At 42.5% G+C, this 15,580-nt stretch overlaps 1 protein-coding gene across 1 annotated transcript; it reads left to right on the top strand.

Moving 5' to 3' along the window:
- The first annotated feature begins 7,432 nt into the window (after nucleotides 1-7,432).
- LOC124039749 (oocyte zinc finger protein XlCOF19-like) lies at nucleotides 7,433-14,781 on the top strand. The gene is made up of 2 exons (XM_046356058.1): nucleotides 7,433-7,690; nucleotides 12,187-14,781. Exon 2 carries the CDS (start codon nucleotides 12,382-12,384, stop codon nucleotides 13,327-13,329), a length of 948 nt encoding a protein of 315 aa, XP_046212014.1. The 5' UTR covers nucleotides 7,433-7,690; nucleotides 12,187-12,381; the 3' UTR covers nucleotides 13,330-14,781.
- The last annotated feature ends 799 nt before the right edge of the window (nucleotides 14,782-15,580 follow it).

Below are 15,580 nucleotides of genomic sequence, written 5' to 3'. Positions count from 1 at the left end.
CCTCTGTTCCTCTGGTGATGTAGAGGTTAATCCAGGCCCTGCAGTGTCTACCTCCACTCCCATCCCCCAGGCTCTCATTTGTTGACTTCTGCAACCGTAAAAGCCTTGGTTTCATGCATGTTAACATTAGAAGCCTCCTCCCTAAGTTTGTTTTATTCACTGCCCTAGCACACTTCACCAATCCGGATGTCTTAGCCGTGTCTGAATCCTGGCTTAGGAAGACCACCAAAAACCTGGAAATTTCCATTCCCAACTATAACATTTTCTGACAAGATAGAACTGCCAAAGGGGGCGGTGTTGCAATTTACTGCAAAGATAACCTGCAGAGTTCTGTCTTTACTATCCAGGTCTGTACCCAAACAATTTGAGCTTCTACTTCTGAAAATGAACCTTTCCAAAAACAAGTCTCTCACTGTTGCCGCTTGCTATAGACCACCCTCTGACCCCAGTTGTGCCCTCGACACCATATGTGATTTGATGCCCCCCATTCCAACTTCTGAGCTTGTGCTGCTAGGTGACCTAAACTGGGACATGCTTAACACCCCGGCCATCCTACAATCTAAGCTTGATGCCCTCAATCTCACAATTTATCAATGAACCTACCAGATATAACCCCAAATCCGTAAACACGGGCACCCTCATAGATATCATCCTAACTAACTCACCCTCCAAATACACCTCTGCTGTTTTCAACCAAGATATCTCAGTGATTACTGCCTCATTGCCTGCATCCGTAATGGGTCTGCGAGCAAACGACCACCCCTCATCCCTGTCAAACGCTCCCTAAAACACTTCTGCGAGCAGGCCTTTCTAATCGACCTGGCCTGGGTATCCTGGAACGACATTGACCTCATCCCGACCGTTGAGGATGCCTGGTTATTCTTTAAAAGCGCCTTCCTCACCATCTTAAATAGGCATGCCACATTCAAAAAATGTAGAACCAGGAATAGATATAGCCCTTGGTTCACTCCAGACCTGTCTGCCCTTGACCAGCACAAAAACATCCTGTGGCGTTCTGCATTAGCATCGAATAGCCCCCGTGATATGCAACTTTTCAGGGGACTCAGGAACCAATATACACAGGCAGTTAGGAAAGCTAAGGCTAGCTTTTTTAAACAGAAATTTGCATCCTGCAGTACAAACTCAAAAAAAGTTCTGGGACACTGTAAAGTCCATGGAGAATAAGAGCACCTTATCCCAGCTACCCACTGCTCTGAGGCTAGGAAAACACTGTTACAACGAGCTGGTCATGGGTGCACCTCAGCCACGCTCAAGGTCCTTAACGATATCATAAGAGACATTACTGTGCAGCTGTATTCATTGACCTGGCCAAGGCTTTCGACTCTGTCAATAACCACATTCTTATTGGCAGACTCAACAACCTTGGTTTCTCAAATGATTGCCTTGCCTGGTTCACCAACTACTTCTCTGATAGAGTTCAGTGTGTCAAATCGGAGGGCCTGTTGTCCAGACCTCTGGCAGGCTCTATGGGGGTGCCACAGGGTTCATTTCTCGGGCCGACTCTCTTCTCTGTATACATCAATGATGTCGCTCTTGCTGCTGGTGATTCTCTGATCCACCTCTACGCAGATGACACCATTCTGTATACTTCTGGCCCTTCTTCGGACGCTGTTAACTAACCTCCAGACGAGCTTCAATGCCATACAACTCTCCTTCCGTGGCCTCCAACTGCTCTTAAACGCAAATAAAACTAAATGCATGCTATTCATTGCCCACACCTGCTCGCCCATCCAGCATCACTACTCTGGACGGCTCTGACTTAGAATATGTGGATAACTACAAATACCTAGGTGTCTGGCTAGACTGTAAACTCTCCTTCCAGACTCACATTAAGCATCTCCAATCCCAAATTAAATCTAGAATCGGCTTCCTATTTCGCAACAAAGCTTCCTTCACTCATGCTGCCAAACATCCCCTCGTAAAACTGACCATCCTACCTATCCTTGACTTCGGCGATGTCATCTATAAAATAGTCTCCAACACTCTACTCAGCAAACTGGATGTAGTCTATCACAGTGCCATACATTTTGTCACCAAAGCCCCATACACTACCCACCACTGCGACCTGCACGCTCTCGTTGGCTGGCCCTCGCTTCATTCTCGTCACCAAACCCACTGGCTACAGGTTATCTACAAGTCTCTGCTAGGTAAATCTCTGCCTTATCTCAGCTCGCTGGTCACCATAGCAGCACCCACTCGTAGCACATGCTCCAGCAGGTATATCTCACTGGTCACCCCCAAAGCCAACTCCTCCTTTGGTTGCCTTTCCTTCCGGTTCTTTGCTGCCACTGATTGGAACGAACTGCAAAAATCACTGAAGCTGGAGATTCCCATCTCCCTCACTAGCATTAAGAACCAGCTGTCAGAGCAGCTCACAGATCACTGCACCTGTTCATAGCCCATCTGTATACAGCCCATCTATCTATCTACCTCATCCCCATACTGTATTTATTTATTTTGCTCTTTGCACCACAGTATCTCTACTTGCACATCCATCTTTTGCACATCTACAATTCCAGTGTTTAATTGCCATATTGTAATTACTTTGCCACCATGGACTATTTATTGCCTTAACTCCCTTATTTGCACTCACTCTCTTATAGACTTTTTTTTTCCTACTGTATTATTGACTGTATATTTAGTTAATTCCATGTGTAAATCTGTGTTGTTGTATGTGTCGAACTGCTATGCTTTATCTTGGCCAGGTCGCAGTTGCAAATGAGAACTTGTTCTCAACTAACTTACCTGGTTAAATAAAGGTTTAATAAAAATATATATATTTTTTTAACAATACCCCATCATGACGAAGCAAAGAGAGGTTTTTAGACATTTTTGCAAATGTATTAAAAAAAATGTATGGAAATATCACAATTACATAAGTATTTGGACTCTTTACTCAGCACTTTGTTGAATCACCTTTGGCAGCGATTACAACATCGAGTCTTCTTGGGTATGACGCTACAAGCTTGACCCACCTGTATTTGGGGAGTTTCTCCAATTGTTCTCTTATCAAGCTCTGTCAGGTTGTATAGGGAGTGTCTTTGCACATTTTCAGGTCTCTCCAGAGATGTTCGATCGGGTTCAAGTCGGGGCTCTGGCTGGGCCACTCAAGGACATTCAGAAACTTATCCCGAAGCCACTCCTGCGTTGTCTTGGCTGTGTGCTTAGAGTCATTGTCCGGTTGGAAGGTGAACCTTCAGTATGAGGTCGTGAGCGCTCTGGAGCAGGTTTTCATCAAGGATCTCTCTGTACTTTGCTCCATTCATCTTTCATTCGCTCCTGACTAGGTCTCCCAGTCCCTGCCACTGAAAAACATCCCCACAGCATGGTGCTGCTACCACCATGCTTCACCGTAGGGATGGTGCCAGGTTTCTTCCAGAAGTGACGCTTGGCATTCAGGCCAAAGAGTTCAATCTTGGTTTCATCAGACCAGAGAATCTTGTTTCGCATGGTCTGATAGTCCTTTGGGTGACTTTTGACAAATTCCAAGTGGGCTGTCATGTGCCTTTCACTGAGGAGTGGCTTCCGTCTTGCAAATCTACCAATAAGGCCTGATTGATGGAGTGCTGCAGAAATGGTTGTCCTTCTGGAATGTTCTCCCATCTCCACAGAGGACCTCTGGAGCACTGTCAGAGTGACCACCAGATTCTTGGTCACTTCCCTGAACAAGGCCCATCTCCCCAGATTGCCCAGGCAGCCATATCTAGGAAGAGTCTTGGTGGTTCCAAGCATCTGCCATTTAAGAATGATGGAGGCCAGTGGTTCTCAAACTTTTTATAGTCCCGTACCCCTTCAAACATTCAACCTCCAGCTGCGTACCCCCTCTAGCACCAGAGTCAGCACACTCTCAAATGTTGTTTTTTGCTGTCATTGTAAGCCTGCCACACACTATACAATACATTTATTATACATAAGAATGAGTGTGAGTTTTTGTCACAACCCTGCTCATGGGAAGTGACAAAGAGCTCTTATAGGACGAGGGCACAAATAATAATATAATAATAATCTATAATTTAGCCATCTTACATATGAAACTTTATTTGTTCATCAAAAATGGTGAATAATTCACCACATGTTAATGAGGCAGGTGTGCTTGAAAGGATGCACATAACTCTGCAATGTCGGGTTGTACTGGAGAGTCTCAGTCTTAAATAATTTACCACACGCAGTCTGTGCCTGTATTTAGTTGTCATGCTAGTGAGGGCCGAGAATCCACTCTCACATAAGTACGTGGATGCAAAGGGCATCAGTGTCTTAACAGTGCGATTTGCCAAGGCAAGAAACTGAGCTCAGCCCTATCCAGAAATCTGGCAGAGGCTTCTGATTAAATTACATTTTCAGAACCGCTTGCTGCAATTTCAATGAGGATCTCTTGTTCAGATATCAGTAAGTGGACTGGAAGCAGGGCATGAAAGGGCTAAAAAATCCATTTGTTTGTCTCGTCCATTTCTGGAAAGTACCTGCGTAATTGCGCACCCAGCTCACTCAGGTGCTTCGCTATATCACATTTGACATTGTCCGTAAGCTTGAGTTCATTTGCACACAAAACATCATACAATGATGGAAAGACCTGTGTGTCGACCTTGTTAATGCAGACAGAGAAGAGCTCCAACTTCTTAATCATAGCCTCAATTTTGTCCAGCACATTGAATATAGTTGCAGAGAGTCCCTGTAATCCTAGATTCAGATCATTCAGGTGAGAAAAAAACATCAACCAGATAGGCCAGTCATGTGAGAAACTCGTCATCATACAAGCGGTCAGACAAGTGAAAATTACGGTCAGTAAAGTCTCTCAAATTTTTTTTTTTACATAAAAAAAAAAAAGTGTCAATACTTTGCCCCTTGATAACCAGTACCCTTTTAAAAAATCCCCCTTTCTCCCCAATTCTGTGGTATCCAATTGTCAGTTACAGTTTTGTCCCATCGCTGTAACTCCCGTACAGACTGGGAAGCGAAGATTGAGAGCCAAGCGTCCTCCGAAACAACCCAACCAAGCCGCCCTGCTTCTTGACACAATGCACGCTTAACCCGGAAGCCAGCCGCACCAATGTGTCGGAGGAAACACCGTACACCCGACAACCGTGTCAGCGTGCACTGCTCCCGGACCGCCACAGGAGTCGCTAGTGCGCGATGGGACAAAGACATCCCTGCTGGCCAAACCCTCCTAACCTCCTCCAGGACGACGCTGGGCCAATTGTGCGCCGCCCCATGGGTCTCAGAGCCTGGACTCAAACTCAGAATCTCTAGTGTCACAGCTAGCACTGCGATGCAGTGTTGTAAAAGCATTACATGGTCGCTGCCCATATTATTGTATCACTGTACTGTCCAAAACGTCTTTCAAGCTGTCAGGCATTCCCTTGGCAGTAAGAGCATCTTGGTAGATTCTGCAGTGTACCCAAGTGGTGTCGGAAGCACGTTACCACTCCAACATGTCTCCCTGTCATGGCTTTTCGCCATCAGTACAGATACCAACACAACTTGGCTACCAAAGTCCATTTGATGTCACAAAGCTGTCCAGTACTGAAACAAATATCCTCTCATGTTGTCCTGGTTTCCAGAAGAGGATATCTTCCTTAATTGACCACCCATAAAAGTAATGGACATATACCAGTAGCTGTGCCAGGCCTGCCACGTCTGTTGACTCATCCAGCTGTAACACATTCACTGGCTTGTATGCGGCTCAGTAATTGTTTCAAAACATCTCCTGCCATGTCACTAATGAGTCATGAAACAGTGTTGTTTGATGAAGGTATTGTCTGTATATTTGTTTTGGCCTTTCCCCCCAGCATTGTCCCAGCCATATCAGCTATACCTGACCACGTGACTGTCACAAAATTAAGAAAATCCTTGACTATACAGACTCAGTGAGCATAGCCTTGCTATTGAGAGGCCGCCATAGCCTGTCTTCTGAGAGCCAGGTCTGCCTATGTGCACACTGCCCACAAAATGAGGTGGAAACTGAGCTGCACTTCCTAACCTCCTGCCAAATGTATTAGAGATACATATTTCCCACAGATCACACAGACCTACAAAGAATTGGAAAACGAATCAAACATTGATTAACACTCATATCTGCCTTGGTAAGCCTACACGAAAAACAGCCCTTCTTTTAAGTGTTTCTAAAATCCCCTATGGGAAAATGAATGGTGTAACATGAATGGAACCATTTCCCTGTTTGACCTCTAGTGTTATGGGTATTATGACTCATACAGTGGTAATCTATTGCCAGATAAGAGGTGAGAGGAACCGTAGAACATAAAATGCAGGACAACAGGGAGGTGAAATTCAGTCAGGTTGCGTAGACAGATCAGATCTTAAACCGGTTCATTTTTCTCCACGTCTCTGGCCTGTTTAAAAAAAAAAACGTTTTTTTTTTTTACAGTATACATATTTAATCTAGAGCTATGCTCATCTTGATTTGAAAAAGAGACCCCCAAAAGGTTGCAGGGGATGAATTAACTGGTAATGAACTTTGGCTGTATCTTCTGTTTTTAATTCCCTATATGGTAAATGTTGTATAATGGTAACAAAAGGGAGAAAGTTGTGTTGAGCAGGATGAGAATAGGTCGTACAGGAAGGCCAGAAACTACCTGCCCTCCAGGACACCTACAGAACCCGATGTCACAGGAAGGCCAAAAAGATCATCAAGGACAACAACCACCCGAGCCACTGCCTGTTCACCCCGCTACCATCCAGAAGGCAAGGTCAGTACAGGGGCATCAAAGCCGGGGCAGAGAAACTGAAAAATAGCTTATATCTCAAGGCCATCAGACTGTTAAACAGCCATCACTAGCACAGTGAGACTGCTGCCTACATACAGACTTGAAATGGATCACTAGTCACTTTAATAATGTAATTTTAATAATGTTTACATATCTTGCATTTCTCATCTCATATGTGTATACTGTATTTTATACCATCTATTGCATCTTGCCTATACCGCTCGATCATTGCTCATCCATATATTTATGCATTCTTATTCCTTTACTTAGATTTGTATATATTAGGTAGTCGTTGTGGAATTGTTAGATATTGCTGCACTGTTGGAACTAGAAGCACAAGCATTTCGCTACACTTGCAATAACACCTGCTAACCATGTGTAGGTGACCAATAAAAATGTGTTTTGATTTGATTTAACTTCTTTAAAATGTATATGAAAACATGATATTGGAATGTGTATGGTAGAGGAAACTGTTGAGCATTGTTTACGCTATGATTTAGATCGGGGCTTTATTTGATTAGAAATACAGGAGTTAATGGGTAACATACAGTAAGTAAGTGGGGGTAGGTAGGCTGGGACCGGCCTCACACTCCAGTACAGTAAGTGGCAGTGTATGCACCTTTCAGTTGGTTGCGATCCGCAATACAAATGTAAAGAAGAAGTAGCACCTAATTTCCTGTTCCTTAAACACGGATCCGTAGTGACAGCAAAATAACAATACATTCTCTCAACTATCCCTTTCCTCCCTAAAATGTCTAAACTACAGCAGATCAATGTATTTCTCAACGAAAAATTAACAGCAGTTCCTTTGGAGATATCCGTGTTAGTAAAAAAAACGATCGCAGAGCACCAGGAAGAAATCTCCCGTTTGAAACGGGCGAATGCACGTCTACGAAGACTGCTGGATTTGGTTTTCAAACCAGAGATAAAGTTGCATAGATTAGCAGGTTTGTGACTACGTCTCTCTATTTGACATTCATTTGACATTGTAGCCTAATTATAGTCATTTAAATTTGAGGGGCTTTGAGTAATACATAATTTCGCCTAGTCATACACATTTGCGGCCAAATTACAATTCCGTCCGGCAGACGGCGCTATTATTCCTATTACGTAGATTAGCCTGCTACATACATTCCAATTGGATGCAGATGACAGACTCGTGTTCCTCGGCGCCGGCTCGTACATAAACATCCCCCGTTTAAGCTGCAAGGTGTCGATTTCCTGCTTAAATAGCAACAAATGATTGGAACCCCATGAGCTAGTACTTGGTTGCATAGCTTTTGGCCAAAATAACGAGAAGCATTCCGTTTTTAGATTATGCACGTTACAGCCTTCTGGTCTGCGAACATCAAAACGCAAGCGTCTCATATGGAACGTGTGAGCGCCACCTACAGATGTTTGTTGGTCGCATGAGTCCGTGGCTCTGTTCAAGGGTGTCAAGTGTGCCAAAGACTGGATATACTGATAAAATATCTCTCCGCCCAAACAATGGAAGTCGTTGTCCACAAACGGCACGGCGGGCTCTCTCATTAATGTATTCCTTTTTTTAATATTCGAGGAGGGTTGTTAACGTCAACCGCCTATATTCAATCAAGATAAACGCTATGCTACTAAGCTCATCCTATCAATATGCATAACCATCTGCTGGATGGAAAGAGATTTTCCATAGAGTTGGGCGTCTCGCCTCGTCTCTGGTCCAGGGCGTTACGTTAACCATTGTTACTTGTGAAGCTAGCTCGAGCAAAGATTTGTATAACTAAACCAAGAGACCACAGCCTGTCGTTTCCAATGGGAACAAATGAGACATAGTGGACAAGCGAGGAGGGGGCAGAGCTAAGCACTAACTAGCAAGAGCCTATTGGCGCGTTCTAGCACCATCTGCATATTTCCATTAGGAAACGCCGACTCTGAAGTGCGCCTGTCAAATAACTCAATTCGTCTTTGCTCTTCTTCTAAACAAAATATTTTTAAAGACTTTGGCAAAGGATAAAGTCTACAAACTTTAGTCTGTACTCTGTTCAGATTTTAGTTTTAGAAACAGAAAACTATTGAGATCAAATGTTTCATCGATGAGAAAATGTGCAGAATCTAGGCCAAAATCCATTTCGTTCCATCTTCTCCCACTGCCCACAAGTGGGCTTCCTCACCATATTTGGTGGTGAGTGGAACCGCCAAATATGTGTCTCATTGTTATATCTGTGGCTAGAGTACACACAGAATGATAGAGGCCAAAAGGCCATATTAGCATGGGCAGCGCCATGGAGGACTACCACCATTTTAATGTAGTCGACTGGGTGGGACTTTCAACTTCATTGGCTGATCCCTCCTGGTGACCCTTTTGGAGTCATGTCTAACCAGGTCATCAGGATGGATCAGCCAATCATGAAGAAAATTTACTACTTCACTAGCACTGCCCATGCTGTCAGACATTATAAATGGTACATACTGTAAAACTTAGATTAAACGCTGTCTCATATAGCCGCCTGTCCCTTTTAATATGGCACACATTTCAACAAATAAACAGCTGTTTCAAATAAACACCAAGTCTAAATGAATTGTTTTGAGGTTTAAATGTTCAATTTGTTACATTGAGTAATTAAGAAATGACTGGAAAAATGGCTATCGTTCTGTTTTTATTAGCCCTTGGCTGCTAACAGCTGAGAACTGCTAGACAACTGGCAAGCACAAAAACAGTCAGCAACTTCTGGTGTACGTCTGATCACCTTCTAGTGGTGAAACTAAAAACTGCCAAAAATGCTCAGTCAAAGGAGAATAATTATTCTGTCAAGGAATTTGTTTGTTCTGAAATAGAGGCGTACTAAGACAAAACAAACGTAACACTGTGTAAAGGATAACACATCAGTGCAGCAAATTAAGAAATGGATTAAAATGCTGGAAGTGACCTTTGCCTCTCCCGAGTCCATAGGGGAGTTGCAGTGATGGGGACAAGACTAACTACCAATTGGATTTCACGAAATTGGAGAGAAAAGGGGGTAAATGTACAACAAAAAGTGAATGCTGGAATTTAAAAAATTAACTTTGCAAATGAGCAAACGCTGTGTTAAGGAAATAGACACCTGGTTCAAATAGAAGCCGGTCTCTAATAAGCACCTGTTCGGTGATTTAAGCAAATAAAGGGCTATTAATTTACATTTGACGGTATATGAAGATGAGTCCTCTGTCTCTATGGCTAGTACACACTAGCTAGCTGGTGTACACACTAGCTGTAGTACACACTAGCTAGCTAGTACACACCCTTGCTGTTGGTGGCGAGTTTCTAATCCCAGAGGCGCAACATCTCGAGACTTCTGGGAACACTTGCGAAGCAGACTAGGCTGGCGTTTAGGTTTGGAGAAGTCAATGAGCGAAGTAAAAAAAATACTTGTTTTGTTGATTCTCTCAATCTAAAGGCACAACATTCATTTGAGACAATGTCATAAGAAGTTGAATATGTTATTATTACAACCTTGTGAAAGTGGCAAACTGACAACTTTATATCCAAGGAGTGCCTTTGATTTGATGGCCTGCACATGCGAGACGATTGTTAGACTCGATTACGTGTTTCTGTGCATGAGCTAAGCTAGCCAACATCGCCGTGACATTGCCTACAAGCGTGATCGGGGATTTCTATTGTAGAAGCAGTTTCTGCCTATGTTCATACTGTACTGTCTTTGGCGGTAACACACCATCCTCTCTGGCACATTCGACCTGTCTGAGCTCGTATGCCTCAGAGCGTCTGTGTCCTGAGAAGTTATCTGCTGTAGCCAGACCCTATTGAAGACAACTTGCAGACAAAGGCTTCTCAAAACCATCCATGAGCTTGCTGCACCTTTCTAATAGCAATCTGTCCCAGTCTTCAAAAGCAAACTGCTCTAATTCTTTCACGTTTGAGGGGTGCCCTCCAACTGCTTTTGTGAAAATTAGGGGAATTATCTAAGAAAGGTGCAACGGTGCCAATATACAGTGTACAAAACATTAGGAACACCTGCTCTTTCCATGACAGACTGACCAGGTGAAAGCTATGATCCCCTATTGATGTCACTTAAATCCACTTCAATCAGTGTAGATGAAGGGGAGTAGATATGCTAAAAATAATATTTTTTAAGCCTTGACAATTGAGACATGGATTGTGCTATTTAGAGGGTGAATGGGCAAGACAAAAGATTGAAGTGCCTTTGAACGGGTATGGTAGTAGGTGCCAGGTGCACTGGTTTGAGTGAATCAAGAACTGCAACGATGCTGGGGTTTTCACACTCAGCAGTTTCCGGTGTTTTCACGCTCAGCAGTTTCCGGTGTATATCAAGAATGGTCCACCACCCAAAGCCAACTTGACAACTGTGGGAAGCATTGAAGTCAACATCGGCCAGCATCCTTGTCCATGCCCTGATGAATTGAGGCTGTCTTGAGGGCAAATGGGGGTGCTACTCAATATTAGGAAGGTGTTCCTAATGTTTTGTATATTTGGGTGCAACTGTCGTTACTGACTAAAAGAAAATGTGAGATGTTAGCTCTGCTAGCTAGCCAATTATTATCTGCTCAATAATACTGCAATTACAATATATCATTTTGACAGAAATATTGTCAGGAAATGTGGTTTTAGGGTCGTTCCATTTTATTTCCATTACTTTTTGATTTGAACAAAACTTTCCATATATATTTGCCCATGGTGTCTTTTATCTAACATATCATACTGAAACAGGAGTGGTCAGAAAATGACTATGGACCTAAATGACAAAACATTTAGGAGATAGAGCACCTCTAAGTTGACCTGGTCAAAAAGTGATCAAAATCAAAGTGATTGTCAATCGTTTTCTATATTTTAGGCCATTTTGTCTTAAATTTTAATGTGTATTTTACTGTTGCAGCACACATTTTGATTGCATATTGTATACTGTGTGCAGAGTTACAGTTTCAGGATATACCATTGTACATGCATTCAAGTTAATTCACGCTGAAATGACTATTATGCATGTTTTTAACCAGCCTGGTCTCAGAGCATTTCATATGATTCTTTACGTTAATCAGAGACACTTCAATTATTATGATAACTTACGTTTTTTTATGGTATGTTTTAATTTGTATGATATGTTACAAATTTGCAAAACGCATGACGTTACGAATTCCATTTTTTTTGTGGTAAATGTTAGCTATGTGACTAAGCTGATGTTAATAACTAGGCTAGGTGTTAAGGGTTGGAGTTAGCTAACCCTAACAGTTTAACCTAACATGCTAAGTAGCTAAAAAGTAGTAGAAAAGTTGGTAATTAGCTAAAATTGTCTGTGATGAGATTCGAAACTTTGGGTTGCTAGACGATTCCTTTATTGTTTTATTTTTTTTTGCCTCAAGTAGCCTTCTGTCTTATGTAACCATACCAAACCTCCCGGATTTAGGTTTACTATGTTACGTCTTTTCATCATATTTCATCCTTTCTCCTTACCCCCAGACCTCCAGCTGCTCACTCTCACTGAAGAGGAGGTTAACCCTGAGCAGCAGCACTGTGAGCAGGAATGGAGCGCCAATCTGGGGCTGCAGGAGTCTGATGCTGAAGAGTCTATGTGGAACTCTGTCAATATAACCGTAGAGAACCGGACAAAATCTGATGGCGAGAGCTACAGTGAGTCCGAATTAACCAGTGACTATGAGCCCCCCCTCTGACAGTGACAACAGTGAAAGTGATCAGGTAAATGTGGACAATAGAATACGATTGTCAGGGTTAAAGCCTCTTAAATCAAAGCGAGGAAGAGGACGGCCAAGGAAAGAAACTGGGGCGTTGCCTGATTTAAAATGTGATGTGTGCATAAAATGTTTTGCGACAGCAAGTGGTCTGAGAAGGCATCTGCGAAATTGGCACAGTGAAGAGAGACCAATAGGACTGCCAAAGAAAGAAACCAGTGAGTTGTCGGATCTGAAATGTAACGTTTGCGGAAAATGCTTGGCGACGGCACGTAGTCTGAAAAGGCATCTGCAACTCAGGCACAGTGAAGAGAGACCATACATGTGCGACACATGTGGACAATGTTTCGCCTTGAACCGCTATCTGATCCGGCACATGAAGATTCATGCTGATGAGAGACAACATTGCTGCACCAAATGTGGCAAACGTTTCTTTCACAAAGAAAGTCTGAAAAATCATATGGTTAATATTCACGCAGGGCTGGTTTTTAAATGTGATTTGTGTGGAAAATGCTTGTCAACAAAAGGTCGTCTGAAACTGCATCGGCAAAATCACACTGGGGAGAAATCCCATCCTTGCAAAGAATGTGACAAAGCCTTCGACTGCGAGTCTGGCTTGATAAAGCATATGAGGACTCACACTGGGGAGAAACCATTTCAGTGTAAAGAATGTGGCAAATGCTTCGGCGAGAAGGGAAGCCTGACAAAGCATATGATGACTCACACACAGGAGAAACCACATCGCTGCAACGAATGTGGCAGATGCTTCAATCTAAAGGGAAACCTGACCGTGCATATGAGGACACATACGGGGGAGGGAGTTCAATGCCATTTGTGTGGAACTTATTTGAAGTTAGCATCAAGTCTGAAGAGACATCTGCGAACTCACAGAATAAATATTCACAAAGACTAAGAACACGTATCAATACACTTTGTGTTCAATTGAAGTTAGAGGAAGTATCAAGAGGACAGCTCTCTGATCACTGCTCTTGGTTAAGAGCACAGTCTGCCATTTGGAAATCTGTTCAATGGTCATTTTAAGAGACGTTACACTTTCAAGTTTGTCAGATGTCACGGAGCTAGGTCAGTGCGTGCCTGCATTCTGACTTGTCATATTGAAACGGTTTAGGCCTATTGGCTTATGAAATGAATGTATTAAATGTTGTGAGGAGAAACGCATGTTAGTTTGTTGTCAGACGCCAACATTCAATTGGTTTTGGGCACGCCAAATATTAGCTTGAAGCTCTGCTAATTTACTTTGTCTAGTCATGCTTTTGCTTATTCATTTTACCATTCAAATGCACATGTTTTTGGTTATGTTAAAGGTAGAAATTGTTTGCAAACTTAACCTGGGAAGGGTCATTTTAAAGGAGAATGGTTTGTTCCACTCTGTCATGCTCCCAGCCTGGTCTCATAGACTAGACGTATTATAGTAAACGTAACTCCTAACCCAGCAAGCCAGCTAGCTAACATTAGCTGCCTAGCTAAAGTTAGCCACACAAAATTGGAATTTGTAAAGCATAGATTTTTGCAAATTCATAACATATTGTACATTTAGCAAGTTCTCATATTACACTAAATGTATGATGGACATCCACAAATCAATACATACCATGCGAAACGTAACGTACTAAATGGAGTGTAGCAGATTTACATACAGAATATTACAAACTGCTCAGAGACCAGGCTGATGATCCGCTGCATCTGGAGGTGTGTCCAACAGAGAAGCGCAACTTACCCTGTGTTACTGGGTTCTGTAATGTGGTTGAATCCCAGGGGGGGGGGGTGGAGAAATGTTACACAAATCTATTATATGCTTTATGCAAACACGGTTATTGAAGTGTGTGTGTATTTATGAATTGTCAATGTGATTACCTTCTTATGGTTATTGATAATTCTATTCATGTATTTTGACCATTAATTGTGATCGATCAAAAGTGGTACATTCCAAGGTGAGGCTTGAGGGACTTGTACTTAAACCTTGCCATTTCATTGTTGGCCAGACAGAGACAGGGCTAAGGTTCCATGCTGGCCGTAGGGGACGCACTTTTCACGACACTTTGATACGAAGTGATTTTCGTAGTGGGTTAGGAGAGCATTTTCTCTAACCCTAACTCTTTCCCTAACCTTAACCTCAATCTCCTAACCTGCTGCGGAAAAGTCACGTCAGTGTCGTAAAAAGTTTTTCCCGCTTGCATAAACCAGGCATGATGGAGGCCTGGTTTATTTTGAGCTCTCCACTTATTTGATTTGCCCCCAGTTTGTTTCCTCGGCTTGTTATTTTCCGTTGTACATATGTAAAGAGTGTACAGTTTGCCAACTACTCTACTTCACTGTAAATAAACATCCGCCCCTGGACATTGCACTGCTACTTCTTGTCTGCTTCCTCTCTGAAACCTCCACCTTCAGGGGAGCCTCCGTTACATCAGACATTATCAGAACTCTAACCAGATGAAACAAGTTTTAGTAGATCTAACTATATGCCTTCACTACAAATGAATGGAAAATATAACAATCAAATCGAACCAGGAAATTATGGTGGCGATATGTTCCATTAATTTGGGATTGAGGTATATAGTTGGATCTAACACAGCAGATTGCCAGAGATGTTGACATATCTCAACATTAGTCAACTTTTCAGTTCAGTGAAATGTCACTTTAATTTCTAATAAATAGAACGTGTTATGATTGAGTGAGTCAGGACAGCTAGGCTACTGGCATTAGTCTGTTCACAAAGCTCTAATGGTGTGTGATGTGGTAACAATGTTGCTATTTAAGGATTAGCAGGTTGAAAACTTGTTTTCCTTAGTCTTACACGGTTACTTTATTGGAATAACATTCATTTGTATCCACTGTAGTTTTTGAATCACTGCAGAGTTGTTTCCTGTTTCAGTCACCTCTTTGGTCACGTTAGTGTGGGTAAAATAAAATAAAGTTTTGACAAATAGTGCATCCCACAATGCAGGCGATGTTCAGTAAAATATCAATATCATATGTTCTTACCGGCGACGGTCCTTACCTGTGAGTGTTCTGCTCAAACAACTTGAGGGTGACGTAATCCAGCAAGCAAACAAAATTTGTGGGAGTTGTAGTTCACATGATACTTTTTTTTTTTTTTACTTTCTGAGATGTCTTACTGTTTGAGCATCACATATTTTTATAAC

The sequence above is a fragment of the Oncorhynchus gorbuscha genome, linkage group LG07 (assembly GCF_021184085.1).
Source record: "Oncorhynchus gorbuscha isolate QuinsamMale2020 ecotype Even-year linkage group LG07, OgorEven_v1.0, whole genome shotgun sequence".
NCBI lineage: Eukaryota > Metazoa > Chordata > Actinopteri > Salmoniformes > Salmonidae > Oncorhynchus > Oncorhynchus gorbuscha.
Note: the sequence above shows the minus strand (reverse complement) of the source record. Positions and strands in the feature narration are given on the sequence as shown.

Excerpts from the sequence above, each read along its gene's own strand:
- LOC124039749 (XM_046356058.1), top strand. The coding sequence starts at position 12,382 with ATGAGCCCCCCCTCTGACAGTGACAACAGTGAAAGTGATCAGGTAAAT.